At 37.9% G+C, this 22,893-nt stretch overlaps 2 protein-coding genes across 7 annotated transcripts in view; one reads left to right on the plus strand and one right to left on the minus strand.

The window, feature by feature from the left end:
• Positions 1 to 7,577: 7,577 nt before the first annotated feature.
• Positions 7,578 to 17,338, plus strand: LOC127451365 (coiled-coil domain-containing protein 43). Of its 3 annotated transcripts, none has more exons than XR_007899094.1 (6): positions 7,578 to 7,769; positions 8,776 to 8,869; positions 9,247 to 9,382; positions 11,147 to 11,196; positions 11,368 to 11,613; positions 17,212 to 17,338. XR_007899094.1 is itself a non-coding variant. In XM_051716017.1 (5 exons), exons 1-5 carry the CDS (start codon positions 7,596 to 7,598, stop codon positions 11,553 to 11,555), a joined length of 642 nt encoding a protein of 213 aa, XP_051571977.1. In that variant the 5' UTR covers positions 7,578 to 7,595; the 3' UTR covers positions 11,556 to 17,205. The 3 variants fall into 3 exon arrangements, 1 of the variants encoding a protein (XP_051571977.1); XR_007899093.1 differs by lacking the exon at positions 17,212 to 17,338 and adding an exon at positions 12,647 to 17,205; XM_051716017.1 differs by lacking the exon at positions 17,212 to 17,338 and having other exon boundaries at positions 11,368 to 17,205.
• LOC127451348 (meiosis-specific coiled-coil domain-containing protein MEIOC-like) overlaps positions 17,212 to 22,893 on the minus strand; it is a 73,454-nt gene continuing 67,772 nt past the window's right edge. For all 4 annotated transcript variants that reach the window (XM_051715988.1, XM_051715987.1, XM_051715984.1 and 1 more), the window contains 3 exons: positions 18,269 to 18,400; positions 17,717 to 17,897; positions 17,212 to 17,438 (listed from right to left, as the gene is read on the minus strand). In XM_051715988.1, coding sequence (XP_051571948.1) covers positions 17,290 to 17,438; positions 17,717 to 17,897; positions 18,269 to 18,400 — 462 coding nt within the window. In that variant the 3' untranslated portion in view covers positions 17,212 to 17,289. The remainder of the gene's footprint in view (positions 17,439 to 17,716; positions 17,898 to 18,268; positions 18,401 to 22,893) is intronic.

The following is a 22,893-nucleotide window of genomic DNA, read 5'->3' on the forward strand; positions in this document are numbered from 1 at the left end:
CCCTCTTATCTATCTCCACCTTTCCAACTCCCTAACCTTCCCTCCCTCCACCACCCTGTGTTCCATCCATTCCTCCTTTGGCTGATACCAAGCCAGCTCTCCAATTTAATACCCCATCTGTGGACTGCTTGTGATATTAGTCAAGAGATGAGATCCGTGACCCTGAATACAGGGGTAGAAGATTCTGTATGTGGTGGTGGGTGGCGGGGGGGGTAATTTTTTTACCTCTCAGCTAAAGAGAGGTAAAAAAATTTAACTGACCCGGAAAGAGATGGCTCACGCATTCCTAACAACCACTGAGCCATGATGATGGGGAATCTCTGTATCTCTCACTTGTGCCAAACCACTCCCTCTTCCCAACACACAAATTCACACATTCATACATGGAGCATTTATTAGAAAAAAGACAACCTGTCAAGCAGCCTTTGTGTTTTTGTGGTGCTGTAGAGGAAGAAAGGAGACAGAGACACAGAGAGATCAGAGCTTAGAGACGGTTCTCTCTCGACAAGAAGTGTGTGCTGCCATTTGAATATTCATCAAATTCATTACCCTCTCTCCTTTTCTCTCTTGTCCCTTATTTATATGGCATTTTGATTGCCTTAATTCTATTTAAACATTTCAGAGGGGGTGGATGGGATGGAAGGGTTTGGGGAGGTGCAAGCAAGCACACATCTACAGGGAAGCACAAACACATCCAGATTAATAACACAGTACCACAATCGCAGAGACTCAAACTTGTGCTGAACTTAATTTCCCCTCTGAGGGCCAGTTGAGATTTGCCTGCCACACACTCCAGCTAAACCTTACAGCCACCTGACCCAAGCAATCATCTCTGTATGTGAGTATGTGTGTGTTTCTCTCACGGGCACTTTTGTCATCACCGTTTCAGTAATCTAAGCCAATTAGATCCTCATTACTTCCAACATCCTCCTCTCTATCTCTTTTTCCCTCTGTCCAAACCTTTTTGCTTATTTTAAACTCAACCATCTCTACACTGCATGTGACGCTGCAAAACTAGAACACTCAACAAAACTGTCTATGCTTTAAGCATGCAATGTGACAGCTTTGTTGATTATAATGTGGGCATTCTAGTTTGTTGTGCTCCCCTCTCTGTGTAGATGGAGGCTATGCCCTTTTTTTTTTTTTTGCGGGGAGGGTTAGCCTTCATTTTATATGACAGTTAAGGAAGAGAGGAGGTTGAAGGAGAGAGGGGGGATTGGATTGTGACATGACCCCAGCTGGACTCGAACCGGAGTCACCTTTTGCCAATGGCTCTTAAATGTCATGAGAACTACCTACTGCACCACAGCTCTAACGAGCTGGTTTTTAAATGTGTTGTTAAACAGTATGCTAAAGTTAATGTCTGACAACATGTTAGCATACTACCACATACTAAGGCCATGTCCACATTAATCCGGATACGTTTGAAATAGGCATTTTCATTTTCGAAACGCACTCCATCCACACTGCCGTTTTCAACCATTTTCCAAAAGTTGGTCGTCCACAATAAAACGTGTGAAAACTCCTAAATCCCTTTACTGCGCATGCAAAAAAAAAAAAAAAAAAAAAAAAAAAAAAACACTTCCATGTATGGTCCGAAATGCAATTGTCCTCATACTGTCATCAGACAGTAATTCTGAGTAAACTTCCTGTCGCCTTTAAAGGAATGCAATATGAAGGTACAAAGTAAAAAATGTATCTAGCAACACTATCAAAGTAGATAGTAGGCACAACAACGCTGCCACAGCATGGGCCGCCATCATGATTGTTTTGAGTTGAATGGATCACATGACAAGAAATATGTCATTGTTTTCAGATACCTCCATTTTCCCTGTACCCACTACAACACGAATTCAGCATTTTCAAAAAAAAAGTTGGGAGAGCATTTTCGAAAACACCCTCAAAAATGTAGTTTCAGTGTGGATGGATGGTCAAAACATAAAGAAAAAGATGCGTTTCCAAATGAAAACGTATTAGTGTGGACTTGGCCTAAAACTTTCCCCTTATTCAGTACTATTTGCATGTACGTATTAGCGCCTAGCTAAATTAATTACCTCAAAATTCATTGTTACCTAACAGTTCAGGTTTGTACCTGTGGCAGCTTTTGCCTCACATTACTTGCCACTTTTCTACAACCGAAAAAAAAAATCAAAAGAGATCTACCTTGTCCAAAGTTTGCGTAATGCCAGAGTATGTACTGTATTTGATGAAGAATGTACTTCTCAGCCAGTAAAGTACATTCTTAAGATATGCAGGTGAGCAGTATGAATATATTCCCTGACATGCTTCATACGGGAACGTAGGCTTTGTACCATAACCCGAATATATGACATAGTAACAACAACCGCAAAAAAATTTACTCTGGTTTTGTTAAACAAGTACAATTTAACACCAAGAAACACATTTCTTGGTGTACATTGGCAGCCAAAAAGTTTGGAATAATTGTGCAGGAGGAAACTGGTACATTAATTCACCAAAGTGGCATTCAATTGATCGCAAAATATAGTCAGGACATTACTGATGTAAAATACAGCACAATCACTATTTGAAAAAAGTAATTTTTTATCAAATCTAGACAGGCCCCATTTCTAGCAGCAATCACTCCAACACCTTATCCTTGAGTAATCATGCTAAATTGCTTATTTGGTACTAGAAAATCACTTGCCATTATATCAAACACTGCTGAAAGCTATTTGGTTTGTTAAATGAAGCTTAACATTGTCTTTGTGTTTGTTTTCGAGCTGCCATAGTAAGCAACTGACTGGCATGTTTTAAGGTCAATTTTAAGTCAAAAATGGCAACAAAAAAAAGAAACAACTTTCTCTAGAAACTCATCAGTCAATCGTTGTTTTGAGGAAAGAAGGTAATACAATGTTTGAAATTGCCAAAAAGCTGAAGATTTCATACAAAGGTGTACACTACAGTCTTCAAAGACAAAGGACAACTGGCTCTAACAAGGACAGAAAGAGATGTGGAAGGCCAGATGTACAACTAAACAAGAGGATAAGTACATCAGAGTCTCTAGTTTGAGAAATAGATGCCTCACATTTCCTCAGCTAACAGCTTCATTGAATTCTACCCACTCAACACCAGTTTCATGTACAACAGTAAAGAGGAGACTCAGGGGTGCAGGCCTTATGGGAAGAATTGCAAAGAAAAAGCCACTTTTGAAACAGAAAAACAAAAAGAAAATGTCAGTGTGGGCAAACAAACACAGACATTGGACAACAGATAATTGGAAAAGAGTGTTATGGATCATAACCCCATTGAGCTTTTGTGGGATCAGCTAGACTGTAAGGTGTGTGAGAAGTGCCTGACAAGACTACAGGAAGTTCTACATGAAGTGTGAGGTGAATCATCACCTGAGTATCTGAACAAACTGACAGCTAGAATTCCAAGGATCTGCAAAGCTGTCATTGCTGCATGTGGAGGATTTTTTTATGAGAACTCTTTTTTTTGTAATAGTAATTTTTTCACATTATTAATGTCCTGACTATACATTGTGATCAGTTGAATGCCACTTTGGTGAATAAAAGTACCAATTTCCTTCCGAAAACAGCAAAATCTGTACATTATTCCAAACTTTTGGCCGCCAGTGTATATAGCCTCTACAGTTAAAAGGAGCTGCCCAATTTGCGATTTTCAGACATTTTTTTAATTCATGAATATGACGTCTCTTCAGCTCTCATGGCATTATAGAACATTAGAAGTGTCTAGTGGATGCGCACTTCAGAATCTCACCAGATGCAGGTCATCCAGGGTATTTCTGCCTTAATGTTTTATGAATACTGAGGATTCAAACATATTGCTCGACTGACATACTGCTTTTGGCATACTATATGATAGGGAAGTACACATATTCGGACGTGGGGCTCCTCTTACATAGCACAGAGACTGTGGGCAATATTAGTCTTAATGCATTCACAGATGCATACAGATTTCGAAACCACTGAATATAGTACATCATTTTGTGCACTTTTTATATACTATTTTAAATCTACTAAAATTGGGACATACTAATTCTAATCTTGGATACTATTCATGATGCATAATATGCAAATTGAGATGTAGCCCGTTTTCATGTCTTTCTTTTAATACTTTCCTTCTTTCACAGATAATTTGTGAATTGGGACAGAGTTTTACTCTTCAACACCTTTCCTGAATTTCACAATCCATCCTCTCTCTCCTTTCTTTATTGTTTGCATGCTCTTCTTTCCTGAGAGTGAGGCTTCATTATACAGGATCCTCTTGCTGTCAGTGTGTCTCAGTTTGCCGTTTTTCCTAGACCGACTGACGAACAAAAACACAAACTGAAAACAGCCAGAGGAGAGTTTGCCATGAAGACAAGACAAGATGGCCAAACAATGAGAGCCGCTTGCTTTGCTGGAGAGACTAAGGGAAGACAGCTCTGGAGAATAGAGTGAAACTAAAGATAAGACACATGCATCTGAAGAGGAGACAGATAGTGTAGGCCAGTACTGTCACACTGAGAAAGACAGAGGAAGTGAAGTGATAACCTCTGAAATACCGTCCTCTTCGTAAGACAGAAAAATGGCTACAGATGTGACCTTCCACATCTCTATTCTACTCCTGACTGTCATTTATATTCAGAACTTATGATAGCACAGTTAATACAGAGACACATTCACTCATGCACTTCAAAAAAATCATGCTCTTAATAAGTATTTTTTGTTTTGTTTTTCAATATTAATAAGAAATACCTAAACATCCTTAAAACAAGATGCATTTCCTTAGGTAATAAAAATTGCATGAGATATTAGGAGAATATATCTTAAAATTTGTTTATTTATAAACACCCCATTGGCAAATAATTGTATCTTGTTTCAAGCATAATTCTAATAACAATTTTGTGAGGTTTCTGCTTTAAGGGACAGTTCAAACAAAAATGAAAATTATCTTATAATTTACTCACCCTCATGCCATCCCAGATGTGTGACTTTCATAAAAGCATCATAAAAGTAATCCATAAGACTCCAGTTGTTAAACCCATATCTTCAGATGTGATAGGTGAGAGTGAGAAACAGATCAATATTTAAAGGTGCACTCAGTAATTTTTTCCTCATTAAAAAAGTTTAACTCTAAAGACATAAATTGTAATTTTGCAATAAATGTAGGAAATCATTACCACTCACATTAAAATGAAGACTCCAATCATATCTGTAACCTTATAAAATCTGTTTTATTCTACATGGAGAGGGTCCACACATGGGGGCTGCCATGTTAGAATCACATGACCAGCCGAATACTGCTCGGTAAAGGTCCTGTTATTTGACACTTTCACTCACTGATTAAAGTAATCATGGCTGACTGTAAGTACTAAATTTCTACAATGGCATCTGAAACTGAAAACTATTGATTTTAAATTATGCTGCATCCAAGCTGCTAGAAGTCAGTGCAAGTCCAAGATGACACAAAGAAAAAAGTTACTGAGTGCACCTTCAAGTCCTTTTTACTATATACTATATCTACACTTCACTTTCACATTTAGCCACCTACTGGTAGGGGCTGGTCAAAGGTAGAGATTTATAATAAAAAAGGACTTAAATATTAATCTGTTTCTTACCCTCACCTATCATATCACTTCTGAAGACATGGATTAAACCACTGGAGTCTTATGGATTACTTTTATGCTGATTTTATGTGCTTTTTGGACCTTCTGAGTTCTGGCAACCTTTCACTTGCATTGTATGGACCTACAGAGCTGAAATATTTTTCTAAAAATCTTCGTTTGAATTCTGCAGAAGAAAGAAAGTCATACACATCTGGGATGGCATTAGGGTGAGTAAATGATAAGAGAATTTTCATTTTTGGGTGAACTATCCCTTTAAAACAAAACATTGTCTAATGGTTCTGTTGGTGGTGAAAACTAAGGTTAAGTTTATACACAAATATATGACTACAAGTCAGGAACACAAGAACACACACTTGGCTGGGCATGCAGTGTGCTGGAGGTTTGTGTCACAAGCAGACTGCAGGGTAGCGAGGATACTGACAGAGAGGACACAGTATTAGTCCCCGAGGGGCTTCAGTGATGGGTGGTGGGAGATACAGATCTTTGAAAGAGAGACAGAGGGGGGACAGCAAGAGTGTTTGCCTTTGGACCTGAGCATGTAGATGCCCACTCGCATGCTCTACCACAGCCCCTGGCTCTTGTCGCTTTGTATCAATCTGCTTCCCCTTGATAAAAATAGTGCTTAAAATAGTGGCCCACAGCAGCACACAACGTCATGGCTTGCGACCCTGGACCCTTATGCCTGGGAATGGCCTTAAACAAGCAGTCTCTTTTTTCATTTTTACATTTTATCTTTCCACTTTCACATTTTCTCTGTATGGATCTCATAATTTTAAATCTGTTAAGCTCAAACTTCGACTCTCCATTCAAGAAACATCAGTTTTTGCAACTCACAGAGATGGAGAGGGAAAGCATAGCAAAAGCATAAGCATAAACAGGAAACAACAGTTACCTCTAAAGCTTATATCAAAAACAGAAGCTTTACAGTGTTTCTTTATGTGTTCATCCTATTTGTTTTTGTTTGCATTGGATGCAGAGGGACTTACTGTTAATGACTGTATTTTTTGCTCTGCTTACACCACTATCAGTTGTTTAGCAAAGTAAGCAGCACTGACACACAAGGGACTTGTAAACAGAGAAGGCCACTCCACACAGTCTCCTAGAAATGTATGCAAAAGTGGCACTCTTATACATACATACTTATTCAGTGGGACAATTTATTATGATAGGATTCATGATTTACACAGATATTCTGCGCCAGTTTCATGAATAGGGCCCAATGAACACAAACACACAATACAATCTATTATTGTACAGTATATTGTATCGACCTCAGTTTATTAATATGATACTTGGGTTTTGAGTCTTATAATGATTTTCAAGTAAAAATAAACAACTATTATTACTTCAAAAACTAAATTTATATTTGTACACTATAACTCTATGCGTTTCTAGATACCAGTTAACGCAACTAAACAGCAACACAAGTTTACACAAAAATCACCTATATGTCAATTCAGTAAGGTTTGGTATCCAGCAGTTCTTCTTTATTATTGAACACAAGCAAAGAAACAATACAATATCAGGCAACAATAATAAGTATCTCCAAAAATGTTCCAACAGTTCTTACCTGCTTTGGACATGCCACCTGCGACGTTAATCTATGGTGAAGCAAAAATTTAGTTGATAGTGCTCTCTAGTGGTGAGTCTGAGCTTTACAAATCAACTCAATGCATCATGGACAAGACATGTCCAGTCTATAAATAAAGCGTTTAAAAAATAGTCTTAGCTATAGTTATTTCAACACGTTTAAATGTATTACGGTTCTCTGTATTCATACATGTTGTTTACAGTACTTATGACTACCAAGCTAATTCCATTATAGGTCAAAATAAGTCAAATTAAGCAAATATTAAATGTTAATCGTGAAATAATCAAGTTTAAACCTTATATAATATTGCAAAGTTTTTTTGTTTTGTTTTTTGAATGGGAGTGTACCGCATTTCTGTCCGGCATTCTGCGCGAACATTCCGCCTCACTATCAGGACCTCAGTCAGGTAAGATGGCTGCTCCCAACCAAATCGCCGGGGAGTTTGAAAACTGGTTGAACGATCGGCTAGACTTGCTGGAAGTAGACCGAGAAGTTTACGGAGCTTATATTCTCGGAGTGCTTCAGGAAGAGGAGAACGATGAAGAGAAAAAGGATGCTTTAGAAGGCATTCTCTCAGCTTTTCTGGTCAGTGCATGCTGCATGTCCATGATTGACACTCACATGCTGCACTCAGCTGTCACTTGAGTAGCGTTGTTGTCACACAGCCGGAATAGTTTGCATGTGATCATCTGAATTCTGCTACCAATATATTGCCCCTACATTTGAGGCAAAAATTTTAAAACAAAATCTGTATTTGATACGTGTCTGTTGCCCCCCTTTTTTTTTTTTTTTTTTTTTTTGGTATTTAATTTGTTTGTAATATTATTATTTACTTGAATAACCGAGTGTCTTAAACATATATCTGTCGATCATGTTGGAAACTATATTTGAGTGTATGTATATGTAAGGCGGGAGGGTCCTGCGGAAATCTGGGTTACTTTTGGTGTGGCATCAGCAGGTCGTCTTCCTGGATTATTATATTAGGAATATTCCGGGATTAATACAAGTAAAGCTTAATAGGCATTGTGTCATAACGTTGATTATCACAACTATTTCGATTCTTCTTTTTTTATTTTTTTTATTTTTAAAGAAAATAAGAGCAAAAATCGAGGTTACAGTGAGGCACTTACAATGGAAGTGAAGGGGCCAATTTTTTAAAGTTTTTACAGACAGAAATGTGAATTTGGATATAACTTTACACAGAAACGGTTAGTAAGCAATTTTTAATACACTAAAATCATAGTAACACTCATGTTGTCTACATCTTGTGGCTATACTTTTGAAACGTTTTTAACGTTTATTGATTGGCCCCATTCGCTTCCAGTGGAAGTGCCTCTTTTTGTTTTTTTTTTTTTAAGTAAAGGAGGGACACGTCAATAAATTGTTGTGGTAATCAACATTATGACCCAAGGCACATGTTTTCATAGAAAAGCAATTGAAAATCAGTGCAGATGCACGCAATAACGTGTTCGGTGTGAACAGCCCCTAACTTTGGTTAAGGTAGCAAGTCTTTGTAACTATCCACATACAGCCCTTTGCATGACTGTTTTCAAAATGTATTGGTAAACTGGAGGTCACTTTATTCTTATAGGAGGAAGACACGCTTATGGAGGTTTGTCAGCAGATCTTAAAACAGTGGACTGAGTGCTACAGCAGATCAAAATTGAAGGGGAATCAGTCAGATGGTAAGTAGGAGGGCTGCAATTTGAAAAGGTTAACCATAGTAACCCCACATACCTGTCAAATACCTGTAGTGTTTTCATGCAGTATTTATTAATTTGCCAAAGTATACTCAGTGGCGTAGCACATTATATTACTTTCATAGTGTAAAATTGAAGATTCAAGTGCACTACTTGGAGTGTTTAAATACTTTATGTAATGGCCTCAATATACTTTTGCAAAACAACCTAAAAGGGGTTAAATTTGTTTTGGATATGGGTAATTGGGATGTGGAATTTTTATGAAAATATGGAAACATGTTTTTCATGTAATGTGATATGAAAAATGGAGTTGTTTGTCAGTTTGCATAATCTTTTTTTTTATTGTGCCCCTCTTTTTGCAGATGAGGTTCAGGCCATTGCCAGTATGATAGAGAAGCAGGCACAGATTGTGGTCAAACAGAAGGAGGTGTCAGAGGAGGCCAGGAAAAGGAAAGAGACTCTGTTGGCCCAGTATGCTAATGTCACAGATGAGGAGGAATATCCTTATAATACTTTTATTTATTATTCTGTAGTTAACAAAGGGTGAGATATTTACAGTTGAAGTCAGAAGTTTACATACACTTAGGTTGGAGTAATTAAACCTAATTTTTTAACCACTCCACAGATTTCATATTGACAAACTATAGTTTTGGCAAGTCGTTTAGGACATCTACTTTGTGCATGACATGAATAATTTTTCCAAAAATTGTTTACAGACAGATTGTTTCACTTAATTGACTATATCACAATTCCAGTGGGTCAGAAATTTACATACACTAATTGATCTGTGCCTTTAAGCAGCTTGGAAAATTCCAGAAAATAATGTTAAGCCTTTAGGCAAGTAGCCAATTAGCTTCTGATAGGCTAATCTGAGTCAACTGGAGGTGTACCTGTGGACGTATTTTAAGGCCTAACTTTAAACTTAGTGCCACTTTGCTTGACATCATGGGAAAATTAAAAGAAATCAGCCAAGACCTCAGAAAAAAAAAAATGTGGACCTCCACAAGTCTGGTTCATCCTTGGGAGCAATTTCCAAAAGCCTGAAGGTAACACGTTCATCTGTACAAACAATAGTACGCAAGAATAAACACCATGGGACCACACAGCCATCCTAGAGATGAACGTAGTTTGGTGCGAAAAGTGCAAATCAATCCCAGAACAACAGCAAAGGACCTTGTGAAGATGCTGGAGGAAACAGGTTGACAAGTATCTATATCCACAGTAAAACGAGTCCTATATCGACATAACCTTAAAGGCTGCTCAGCAAGGAAGAAGCCACTGCTACAAAACCATCATAAAAAAAACAGACTATAGTTTGCAAGTGCACATGGGTAAAAAGATCTTAGATTTTAGAGAAATTTCCATTGGTCTGATGAAACAAAAATTGAACTTTTTGGCCATAATGACCATCGTAATGTTTGGAGGAAACAGGGTGAGGCTTGCAAGCTGAAGAACACCATCCCAACCGTGAAGCATGGGGGTGGCAGCATCATGTTGTGGGTGTGCTTTGCTGCAGGAGGGACTGGTGCACTTCACAAAATAAATGGCATCATGAGCAAGGAAAATTATGCGAATATATTGAAGCAACATCTCAAGACATTAGCCATGAAGTTAAAGCTCGGTCGCAAATGGGTCTTCCAAATGGACAATGACCCCAAGTATACCTCCAAAGTTGTGGCAAAATGGCTTAAGGACAACAAAGTCAAGGTATTGCAGTGGCCATCACAAAGCCCTGACCTCAATCTGATAGAAAATTTGTGGGCAGAACTGAAAAAGCGTGTGAGAGCAAGGAGGCCTACAAACCTGACTCCGTTACACCAGTTCTGTCTTGAGGAATGGGCCAAAATTCCAGCAACCTATTATGAGAAGCTTGTGGAAGGCTACCCAAAATGTTTGACTCAAGTTAAACAATTTAAAGGAAATGCTACCAAATACTAACAAAGTTTATGTAAACTTCTGACCCACTTGGAACGTGATGAAAGAAATAAAAGCTGAAATAATTCTCTCTACTATTATTCTGACATTTCACATTCTTAAAATGTAGTGATCCTAACTGACCTAAGACAGGGAATATTTTCTACGATTAAATGTCAGGAATTGTGAAAAACCGAGTTTAAATGTATTTGGCTAAGGTGTATGTAAACTTCTGATTTCAACTGTATGTGACACTCCGTTTAAAATGAAGCATCACTGTATCTCTCTCAAGTCTTTGAGTCTCAGTTCCTTTGTTCCTGTGTGAAGCAGTTTCTTTAACATTTATACTGAAGATGACGAGGAAGAGCAAACTGCTGTGGGAATACCCAGCGACAAATGTATCCTTTCCACACCATTGCTCTAGTATACAATAAAAATAAAAAAATCACTCTAGGAAAAGGTCTTAACACAGTACCTACTTTTCTCAATTGTATTAATTACTCTTCAAATAGATGTTTAGTGTTAAAAACTTCAAAAAATGAAATTGTTCCCTTCACTGCCAGCTCCAGCCCTTTTTAAAAACACCAACGTCGAGGAAGTTCTGAACCGCCGCAAGCATCAGCGTGACCAGGCCAAAGAGGACGCACAGAAGAAGAAGGAACAAGACAAGATGCAACGCGAGAAAGACAAACTGGCCAAGCAGGAGCGCAAGGACAAAGAGAAGAAACGCACACAGAAGGGAGAACGCAAGAGATAGAGATGAAATGCATCTAAGAAAACTCTTATGGACTATACAATAAGGTTCTTTACAATAAGTAAGAGAAAATACAATGCAACCTCATCTGACAATGTATGCACCCATATCTTGGTCCGATATTGTTTATTGGCTTGTACCAAACCAATCACAAACCAGCAACTGGATGAGAATTGTATAACAATAATCCATTCATTTATAACAGGTGCTGACTGCTGTGTTACTTGTTTTAACATTTACCAGCAGCTTTTGCCTTGACAGACTTTCATATATCCTGTGAACCTGTTTATTTTTATATTTTCTGCAGGCTACTTCTCAGTAGCACTCCAATGGTTTTTAATACACAGTAACTCAAGACACAGGAAGCACGCAGGAAAAATATTTATTTAGATCAAAAGCATTTTCAAAGCAGCATGAAACTATTTGAAGCCTTCTCGTCATGTAGCAATATATAGAGAGGGCTCGGAGACAACCCAAAGATGGAGACACATAATTCATTAGGGGAATTTATCAACACGTTTATGTACAATTAAAGGGATAGATCACCCAAAAATTCTCTCATCAGTTACTCACCCCTCATGCCATCCCAGACTTACTTTCTTCAGCAGAACACAAAGATTTTTAGAAGGATATTTCAGCTCTTTAGGTCCATTCAATGCAAGTAAATGGTGGCCAAAACTTTGAATCTCCAAAAATCACATAAAGGTAGCATAAAAGTAATAAATATGACTCCAGTGGTTTAATATACTGTAAGTCTTCTGAAGTGACGCAATCACCTATCACCTATTATATCACATCTAAGGACATAGATTTAACCAATGGAGTCATATAATTTAATTTTATGCTGCCTTTGTGATTTTCGGAGCTTGAAAGGTCCATTCACTTGCATTGTATGGACCTACAGAGCTACAAATATTTTTCAAAAATCTTTGTGTTCTGCAGCAGAAAGTAAGTCATACACATCTGGGATGGAGTAAATGATGATATAATTTTCATTTTTGGGTGAACTATCCATTTAAACGTCCCACAAACAGCTCTTTGTGAATGTTTGTCTCAGTTGTGTGGTTAATTTTTATGATTTTTATGCTTTGCAGGACAGTGAACTTCTGTGATGTCCTTTCAGGCAAGTGAGAAGGGTAATGAGTGTGTGTGTATATATACAGTTTCCACGCTTAGCACAAACATATGGCACTTAGCAGTGGTCAAAAAGGATTTCCAAAACGGCTTTTGGATTATAAACTCAGAGATGTGGATTCGAACGGTAATTAAATTACCACACGACCTTGGTGTTTGTCAAAAAACAGTAAGTAATTTGACCGGGAATTTTCTCGCGGGAAGTGGGAGAAAAACACAGACATTTCGGACGGCAATAAAATCACTGACTTCCCCCTGTAAATGCTGGAATTACCTCATGACCCCATGTAAAATAATTGCTGTCCAAATAGGGCTGAAGTCTACAGTAACTCAGATAACTGCACTGTATAATTGTGGTGAGAAGAATATCATCTCAGAATGCTATTCTGAGACGCGGGTTGGCGCTGTTTTGGCGGCATGAGGGGGATCTACACAACATTAGGCAGATGGTTTTAATTTTGTGGCTGATTGGTGTATAATATCCTGTATATATACAGTTGAAGTCAAAAGTTTACATACACCTTAGCCAAATACATTTAAACTCAGTTTTTCACAATTCCTAACATTTAATCGTAGAAAACATTCCCTGTCTTAGGTCAGCTAGGATCACTATTTTAAGAATGTGAATTGTCAAAATAATAGTAGAGAATGATTTCAGCTTTTATTTCTTCCACCACATTCCTAGTGGGTCAGAAGTTTACATACACATTGTTAGTATTTGGTAGCATTGCCTTTAAATTGTTTAACTTGTATCAAACGTTTTGTGTAGCCTTCCACAAGCTTCTCACTATAAGTTGCTGGAATTTTGGCCCATTCCTCTAGACAGAACTGGTGTAACTGAGTCAAGTTTGTAGGCCTCCTTGCTCGCACACGCTTTTTCAGTTCTGCCCGCAAATTTTCTATCGGATTGAGGTCAGGGCTTTGTGATGGCCACTCCAATACCTTGACTTTGTTGTCCTTAAGCCATTTTGCCACAACTTTGGAGGTATGCTTGGTGTCATTGTCCATTTTATCTTTTTTCTGATGTCTTGGCTGATTTCTCTTGATTTTCCCATGATGTCAAGCAAAGTGGCACTGAGTTTGACGGTAGGCCTTAACATGCATCCACAGATACACCTCCAATTGACTCCAATTAGCCTACCAGAAGCTAACTGCCTAAAGGCTTGACATCATTTTCTGGAATTTTCCAAGCTGCTTAATGACACAGTTAAATTAGTGTATGTAAACTTCTGACCCACTGTAATTGTGATATAGTCAATTAAAAGTGAAACTATCGGTCTGTAAACAATTGTTGGAAAAATTACTCATGTCATGTACAAAGTAGATGTCCTAAAGACTTGCCAAAACTATAGTTTGCTAATATAAAATCTGTGGAGTGATTAAAAAAAATTAGGTTTAATGACTTCAACCTAAGTGTATGTAAACTTCTGACTTCAACTATATATATATATATATATATATATATATATATATATATATATACACATGCACACACTGTATATATATTGACAACTGTTTATTTGAAGCTGCTACATATTGTGCCAATACCTTTAGCCTTCTCATGTACTGTCAGGCTGTACTGTAGGCAAACAAATATCTTTTGTGTCTAATAACTCATAACAGCAGATTATTTGAGCCCTCTTTTATTAGAGATACAGTATTTTACAATTTTGTATGCTTAAACATCCCAGAATTGGTACAATAAATTAGAGTTCAGTAAATGAACATTTGTGTTTACTCTTGACTGATGTGACCAGATAAAGAGAGTTAAAAAATTGGGGTTATCCTTTACTCATCCTCATGTTGCTTCAAACCTATATGCCTTTCATCCGTGAAACACAAATGGAGATGTTAGCCACAATGACAGCCTCAGCACCATTCACTTTCATTGCATTGGTTTTTCCATAAAATGAAAGTGAATGGTAACTGAGGCTAACATTCTATCTAACATCTCTTTTTGTGTTCCAAGGAATAAAGTCATATGGGTTTGGAACAATGTGATTCTGAGTAAATGATAATAGAATTAAAATTTTTGGGTGAACTATTCCTTTATCGTGAATCACGTAGAATATAGTTTTCCTTTAAACACTTTAAAGCACTCTAGGAAAGCAGTTTTTACACTGTGTTATACAGCAAATGCAAATGAGTTGGTTAATTATACGGACCCACCAGTCTATACCACAAATTATGTTTCACCTGCAGAACTGGGAACTGCCAAATTTATACTTAACTAACAAATTTTGATTATCTCTCCTGATTGCTTAGAAGTAAACATTTTGATTAGAGGATCTTTTATATATCCAAAAAGAGCTTTAAATGGAGCTCTGATTCTAGAATACTGATTGATGACTGTTGAAACTGTAAAATCACTCTAGATGTGTCCCAAATGATGCATTATACACGTTGCACTCAGCCATGTAGTGTATACATTTTCAAAGTGTAGTATCGTCCCAAATGGAACACTTACAGTTTGTTACCTAGTCTACACATTTTCAAAGTGTAGTATCGTCACAAGTGGCATTCACCATTTAACAGCTGATGGTTCAAACGCACCTGGTGTGTTCCCACTCAGTTCAACAAGTATATCTAAAATAATGAACATTCACACAGTGTGGGGTGATGGTAAAGCATTCAACTCACATTTGTAAGGTGCTGTCTTCACCTAAGTTTCACTAGTTGCTGCATTCTCCATTGTTTACAACTGTTTTGTCAGACCAGCAATGCAGCCAGGTAACTTCGGACCCTTCCGCTATGTACAGCAAGCCACGAGCGCTGAGTGTATTAAGTGTCCAACATTACATACTCCGTTTTGACGTTTGAAGACGTGCATCATCCGGGTACTCGTAATACACTTCTTTTTGTTGCATTTTCAGTGTTAACATTCTACTCGCACTACAAAATTACATAAAATAGTGCAAAAGTCTGCTGTTTGGGACACACCTTCTATTTTCTTAATATCAATACAGATGAAATGTTGTAAGGTTAAATCTGATTATCTACCGTATCCAGGGGTTAAACCTGAGTAACTTCCAAATTATTTAAAAATATATATATAATGGAAAAAATACAATTGTGACGTACCCTCAGCAGTAAAATTTGAATGTAATGTAAAGTCTGAGCCTTGACTGATTGACTAGGTATCAATATTGACAAGGGGAAAAAATAAAGTTACTTGATAAATGTTTAGGAAAGAATGAGAGTGAGAAAGATGTTTACAAATGGCTTTTCCAAATTGGGAAGTTGATGATGACACTACTCTGTTAAAAATGATCATCAAACAGTCTAAAAGTCAAATTGAGCAAAATATCTACTGCAGCTTTACTGAAGTTTTTTTTTTTTTTTTTTTTTTGTGCAAATGTTTCATTTTGTACAGATAAGGGTCTGCTTTTTTAATTAATATGCATTCATTAACGGTGTATTTTGAATAAAATTTTAATGAAATAAAAAGTAGTTTTATGCACCAGTCACTGCACCAGAGTTTTGTGACTACTGTTATGTCAATTTTAATAGTTCAACTTGAACAAAAGCACTGAAACAATAAAACAGTATGGGTACAAGTCATACAAATGATGACAGTCTGTAACATTTACAGATAACATGTTCACTTCATTTATTTCAGTCCATAAATGATGCCAATTTAAGCTCTTTAAAGGAGGATATATGCTCAATATATCTTCAAATCAGTTAAATTGCAAACACAGATTAATCACATACATTGAAAAATAGTGATCTTGAGTTGGCTTCTGACTCCAAATCAACAAATTGTGAATAAATAAAGGCAGGTTTAGATTTACTGAGAATAGAAGACAAATTTATAAGAGATTTGCAATTATCATTGTTTATCTAGTGGGACCACTAAAAACTGCTGATGCAAACAAAATCATGCTCAAATAAATAAGTAAAAAATAACAGGACAACTTCAACCTTTCCTGTTGGTTATAAATACTGTCTTTGCTTTTGTGAATGAGTGTATCAGTGGACCTAGCTGAGGACTGTTGAAGCAGACACTAATTAAACGGTTTATTCAATGCAGAACACATATTGAAAATAAAGTTCCCTAAGTAACAACTATTTATAAAATTTCAGGGTCAGTTAAGCAACAAAATCCCATTATCCTCCAAAGTCCCAGATCTTACTCTTGCTGCACATTTTTCCATTATCACCATTAGCCAGTTAAAAGGTCCTTTTTCTGATATCATCCCTCTTCATCTGTCCCTCTGATATCATCTGTCTCTTACTGTCACTACCTACTGTAGATCACTCCAACTCATTGGTGTAACTGACAGTTTTTCCTTGGACAAATACTTCAATACTGATCTTACAGCCATAATTCTATGTACCATCTCTTGGAGAATTTAATTGTATTCTGATTGGTGGTTTTCACAGAAGACTGATAAATATTAATGAACTAAGAATTCCATCTGCTGCCCAGAACTGAGACTAATGTATCACTAAATTGAAATAACTTAAATCATTAATTCCTCTCAAAATCCAATCACATCATCTCTTGTGCTTTTGTGGACAGGTTAAATCGATGTTACTCTATGTGTTTCAAAAGCAAAACACACTCGCACACAAACTGATCACACCTGCAAGACAGTGATCATAGGGCAGCCAGGGCTCTCTCCAAGCTGATCTGCTCAGGACTGTCTTGTCCTAAAGGGAAGCAGGTACCTTCCTCTTGTCTCTCTTCTGGATAGCTGCTTGTTTTGGGTAAAGTCATTTGCAATGCAGATGCCAATAGAAGGATCTCTGTGTGAGATAAAAAAACTTTTTTTTTAAATGTATAAGAAAGAGTCTGTATAATATTTGAAAACTATATAGTTTGCTTTATTTATAATAGTTTTCTCGTAGCTATAAGTCAGAAGTGTACTGTTTTAAATGGCATGCTCTAATTTGAATCAAAAATACTATAATGACTGGAATATTACCTTATTTAATGCATAATAATTGTGTGGGATTATGGGTTGTGTGTTACATTTTACAAGATGTGAATTTCCTGCTTTTGTTATACTGTGTGACTCACTGACCCATGTCCTCTCTAAAGAAGGCCACTGGCTGCCTCTGTCTGCTGTTTGCATTGATGAACTCATTCTTGCGGCGTGTCTGGGTGATATAGATGACCTCAAGATTTCTGTCCAATGATGAGCAGATATTAGCATGAAGGGGAAAACTCTGCAACTGTTCCATCTTCCCCAACAAACTTGCCATCTGAAACACAATGCAATTTCACATAAAAATATATAATGTTAATCTTACCCACATAATCATATTATACTACCTTGTTATACTATATTATTATAGGCAAAAACACAGTTATTGCACATTTTGTCAAATTGAGAAAAACACTGCATCTCTTAGGCTATGATCTGTTCTGTGACTGACAGGTTTAGCTCAACTATGCCCAAAAACAGGCTGGACAATCAAAAGAGCCATTTTTCTCAGTTTCAGTGTTGTAGTAGTTACTGCATGTTGGCTTTGTGGGTAATACAGCCTACATTACTACCAACTGAATTCTAACATAAAAAAATCGCAAAGCATCAAAGTGTATTTGTAGGGAAAACACAGATATAAAGGCTGACCTTGGCCTGTTCCCGCATCTGGTCTACAATGAGTCGGTCCACTCTGGAAGGGTTTGAAGGCATTATGGGTAAAACACTGGTCACCACGGACACACGTTTTCCTGGGTAATTCTTTATAAGAACAGCTTCTGCCTGTCAGATAAAGTCAGAGAAAGAAGTTACACATTACATCTGTTTCTCACCTTTTTATGCTTTTAAAATAAGAACAGGTTGACCTTTCCTGTGAAAGCAAACAAATGTGGATACAACCCGCACAGTAATTTAGCATCATAAATCACTTTTGGATTTAATAAAAGTTCAAAACTGAAATAAAATTTCCATAAATTTCCCTCCTTAAATACAATGCATATAAACTGTACTCCATTTTTTAGGTCCACCGATATCAGTTTTGCCGATTAATCGGCACCAATAACAGATTTCTGGAACTATCGATTATCTGCAAAAATCAACACAGATAGTTTTTCCCCATTGCATCCGGTGCTGGAGCGGCTGGGAAGGGTCCACTGTCGTTATCCAGTATGAGAGTGGCCTCTACAGGCAAAATAAAAACTATTACTTCACTGATGCATTGTGGTGTTTGTTTTGACACCAACACTATACTCTGCATGGAGCGGAACACTTCAGATGCAGATTTAAACTCAACTCAATTTTATTTATAGAGCACTTTCAAAAACCGCACTGGGTACCAAAGTGCTGTACATGGAGTTACAAAAAATTAAATCACAAACATACAGCTCAAGAATACAACAAGCATTTAAAGCCGACAAAGACAGGATAAGAGAAACTGACATAGTACAATTTATAATGCAATTAATTAAAAGCTAGGGAAAATAAATAAGTTTTTAAGGCCCCCCGGAAAGACACTAAAGACGGAGATGATTTCATGGCCACCGGAAACTCGTTCCAAAGTCTAGGGGCTGCCACCGCAAAAGCTCTATCACCTTGAGTTTTAAGGAGAGAACCGAAAGACACAGCTGATCACCAGAGCAAAGAGACCTTGAAGGTTGATGCAAACTTATTAAATCAGAGATATACTCTGGTGCTAGACCATGGAGAGCCTTAAATACATATAGCAACACTTTGTACTGGATTCTGTATTGGATTGGTAACCAATGTATGGAAATCAATGCTGGGTTAATATGGTCTCTGGTTCCAGATAAAGCCTAGCAGCTTTATTCTGGACCAGCTGCAGGCGAGAGAGAGAGGCCTGACTCACACCCAGATACAAAGCATTACAATAGTCCAAACGAGAAGACACAAAGGCATGCACAACCTTCTCCAAATCATCAAAAGAGAGGATGGACTTTATCGGAATGGATGGAAGCTATTTTTAACAACAGCATTTATTTGCCGATCAAACTTGAGATCAGTGTCAAAAATAACACCCAGGTTTTTCACATAGTAAAGTTTTTCCCCTGGAAGCAATGACAAGTTGCCATCTAAATTTACCCCACACCCCCTTTGACCAAAAAGAATAAACTCTGACTTATCCTCGTTTAATTGGAGAAAGTTGTTTGCCAACCAAAACTTCACATCAGCCATGCATTTATACAGAGACTCAAAAAAGTGTTGCTTCCCATGTTTAATAGGAAAGTAAAGTTGAGAGTCATCAGCATACAGATGGTAGTGTATGCCAAGCTTATCAAAGATCTTTCCTAATGGAAGCATGTAGAGGGAGAATAAAGCAGGTCCCAAGATGGAGCCCCGAGGAACCCCACATGTTAAAGGAACAACTGATGAAGAACAGTTCTCTAAACAGACTTAAATTGTTCTACCCTTGAGATATGAAGAGATCCAATCCAAGGCTAACCCCTGAATACCAACCTGGTCTCTTAGGCGATCGATAAGAATGTCATGATCGACCGTATCGAAAGTGGCACTAAGATCCAGCAGCAGAAGAGCAACAGGACTACCAGAATCCAGACCTAATAAAATATAATTTAAAACTCTCAACAGAGCCAACTCTGTACTATGACCAGCTCTGAAACCTGACTGAAATTTATCGAGCAAATTATTGCTAGCTAAAAAATCATTTAATTGTGCAAGCATTTTGATTTAAGTCGAAAGCTGTTCATATCAGACGAATCAAGATTTGCTTTCTTAAGAAGAGGCTGAATAACAGCATGCTTGAAGCAGCTGGGAACAATACCAGCGGTCAGGCTACTGTTGACAATCGATAACACGCTTGGACCAATTGAGTCAACCACCTTCTTAAAGCGGATGGAATAACATAACATGAAGAACCAGTAGGCTTCATATGTGCAATTATGTGTTTGAGTTGAGACAGGGACACAGGTACAAAACAGGTCAACAGATTTTGCGGAACAGAATAGGTAACAGGATCATTACTAACAGATAAGATCTGTGAGCGTATACCAGCAATTTTAACAGTAAAAACTGCTCACATGTGTCCACCGAAGGGGCAACTGGATGAAGAAATGATGTAATGGTAGAAAAATGAACTTTAGAATTATGACATTTCTTTGAAATGATATTAGAAAAATAGCTTGATCTGGCTAATTTAACTGCTCTTTGAAATTTATTCAAACAGTCTCTCAAAATCTCATAGGAAACTTGTAATTTATCTTTGAGCTACTTTCGCTCAGCCTTCCTGCACTCCTGCCTAAGAGCACGGGTATTACTATTCAACCAGGGCTGAGCCTTGACTTTTTTCTTCCTAATTTTTAACAGAGCCACAATGTTTAAGATGCCAGAACATGAGGAGTTGAACTGACAGACCAACTCCTCAGGCCCCATACCAGAAAATGGAGACTCCAGCAGTGATTTCAGTGGAGAAACATTAAAAGCAGCTGAAAAACTACTAGCGGTAGAGGGCGAGATAAAACGAGATGAGACAGCAACAGGGCCATCATTAGCCTGATCACTGCATGAAAAAATAGGGTTAAAAATAACAGTCTTATGGTCTGAGAACACAGTGTCAGCAATTTGCACACTGCTAATGGAAAAACCAAGAGATAAAACCAGATCAAGGGTACGACCACATACATGTGTTGGGCCAGCAACACTCTGAAATAAACCAAATGAATCTAATAAATTAACAAACTCTTTGACTAGGAGTCTCGAAGGACAACACACGTGAATGTTAAAATCCCCCAAAATTAAAATGTTATCTGAGGTGTTAGGATCCATGTGCAGGAAGTTCATTAAGAGACACAAGCAAACAATCCAAAACAGCTGGCAGAGAGACGTAGTCATAAAGCAGGCAGATAAATCCAATAAACCAAATAGACAATCCAACCAGTCAAACAAAACAAAGGGTAATCCAAAAGAGTAAATTCAGAAAAACAGGCAATGGCCATAACATGAATCAAGAAACAATGGCAATGGAAAAACACTCGGTAAGACAGGGTAAACTGGCAATACTTCGCAATGTGTTCAGTGAAGCACATGGCTTATAAAGCCACAAACAGGAATTGCCACTAAAACTCAGGTGACCGCTCCCTCTGGTGGAGGGATGAACTGTTCATGGGCTGAGGTATTACAAATAGCAGATAAAAAGTCAGAGAACTCATTTATAAAATCTTTGTGATATGACGGAGGTCTGTAGATGAGAGCACATAACACAGATTTAAATGAGTTCAGCATAATCAACTGAGCTTCAAACATACAAAACTCCTCAGTAGACAGAAGCCTGCATTTAAACTTGTTTTTAAAAATAACTGCAAGGACTCCACCCCTACCAACTGCCCTAGGGGAGCTAAAGTACCTACAGTCGGGAGGTGAAAGTTCGGAAAGAGGAGCCATGTCGCCGTTGCTGAGCCAAGTCTCCGTAACAAATAGAAAATCCAATTCATGAGAGAGAAAAAGATCGTTCAGAAGAAAGGATTTGTTAGAGAGAGATCTTGCATTGATCAGAGCCATTGTCACTGAGATAGAGTCAGACGAAAGTTGAGAAGTACCATATGTATTTCCCGACCTACCACTACCCAGGGAACGTAGATTTTTTAAATTAGCACCACGGTCTTCACGCCGCCACCTCGAATCCACGGTCCGCAATGGTCGCCACCCTGTTCCAGATGAAAACGGAAATACAGGCACCAAGTATGAACCCCTCAATGTTGGCAGCACTTCAACACCATTCAGCACTGAAGCCACAGAGCAGGAGAAAGTAATCCTCCAAGACTTCTTCGACCTCACTAAGCGTCCAGCCTGCTTTCAACGCTTCCTTCGGCATTTCCTCCGCAAGCACACACACCCAGGCAGGTGGCAGACTTGCGTCAGCGAGACTGGCACAGCATGGGAAGGGAGACGCCAGCTGACACTGGGATCGCGTATCAAACAGTCAGTTACCTCCGTTCGAAAATGTAAAAGAGCCAAACGATCACAGACCAGAACAGAGCAAACCGTGCGAGAAATAAAACCGATAATAAAGATAGAAACTAGAATTAAAACAGATAAGAAGGATAAGTCACGATGGCCATGACTGCAAGCCGGTAAACAACCTGGCGCCATCATCAGTCCACACACAAACATCAACAACGAAAAGGTATGTATACAGTGCACTACAGTACACATTGTCATAAAGTAATTCATTTGTTGACTAGATGCTGCATTAGTAGAGAACAGCAGTGTGTTTAACGACAAGGCTGAGAGGACACTAACAT

This window comes from Myxocyprinus asiaticus, chromosome 14 (genome assembly GCF_019703515.2).
Source record: "Myxocyprinus asiaticus isolate MX2 ecotype Aquarium Trade chromosome 14, UBuf_Myxa_2, whole genome shotgun sequence".
Lineage (NCBI taxonomy): Eukaryota > Metazoa > Chordata > Actinopteri > Cypriniformes > Catostomidae > Myxocyprinus > Myxocyprinus asiaticus.

What these genes read in the sequence shown, in the direction of transcription:
- LOC127451365 (XM_051716017.1), top strand. Translation starts at nt 7,596, where the DNA reads ATGGCTGCTCCCAACCAAATCGCCGGGGAGTTTGAAAACTGGTTGAAC. An exon ending in GCATTCTCTCAGCTTTTCTG is followed by an intron (nt 7,770 to 8,775) that starts GTCAGTGCATGC and finishes TTATTCTTATAG; the next exon opens with GAGGAAGACACGCTTATGGA. An exon ending in GGGAATACCCAGCGACAAAT is followed by an intron (nt 11,197 to 11,367) that starts GTATCCTTTCCA and finishes TGCCAGCTCCAG; the next exon opens with CCCTTTTTAAAAACACCAAC.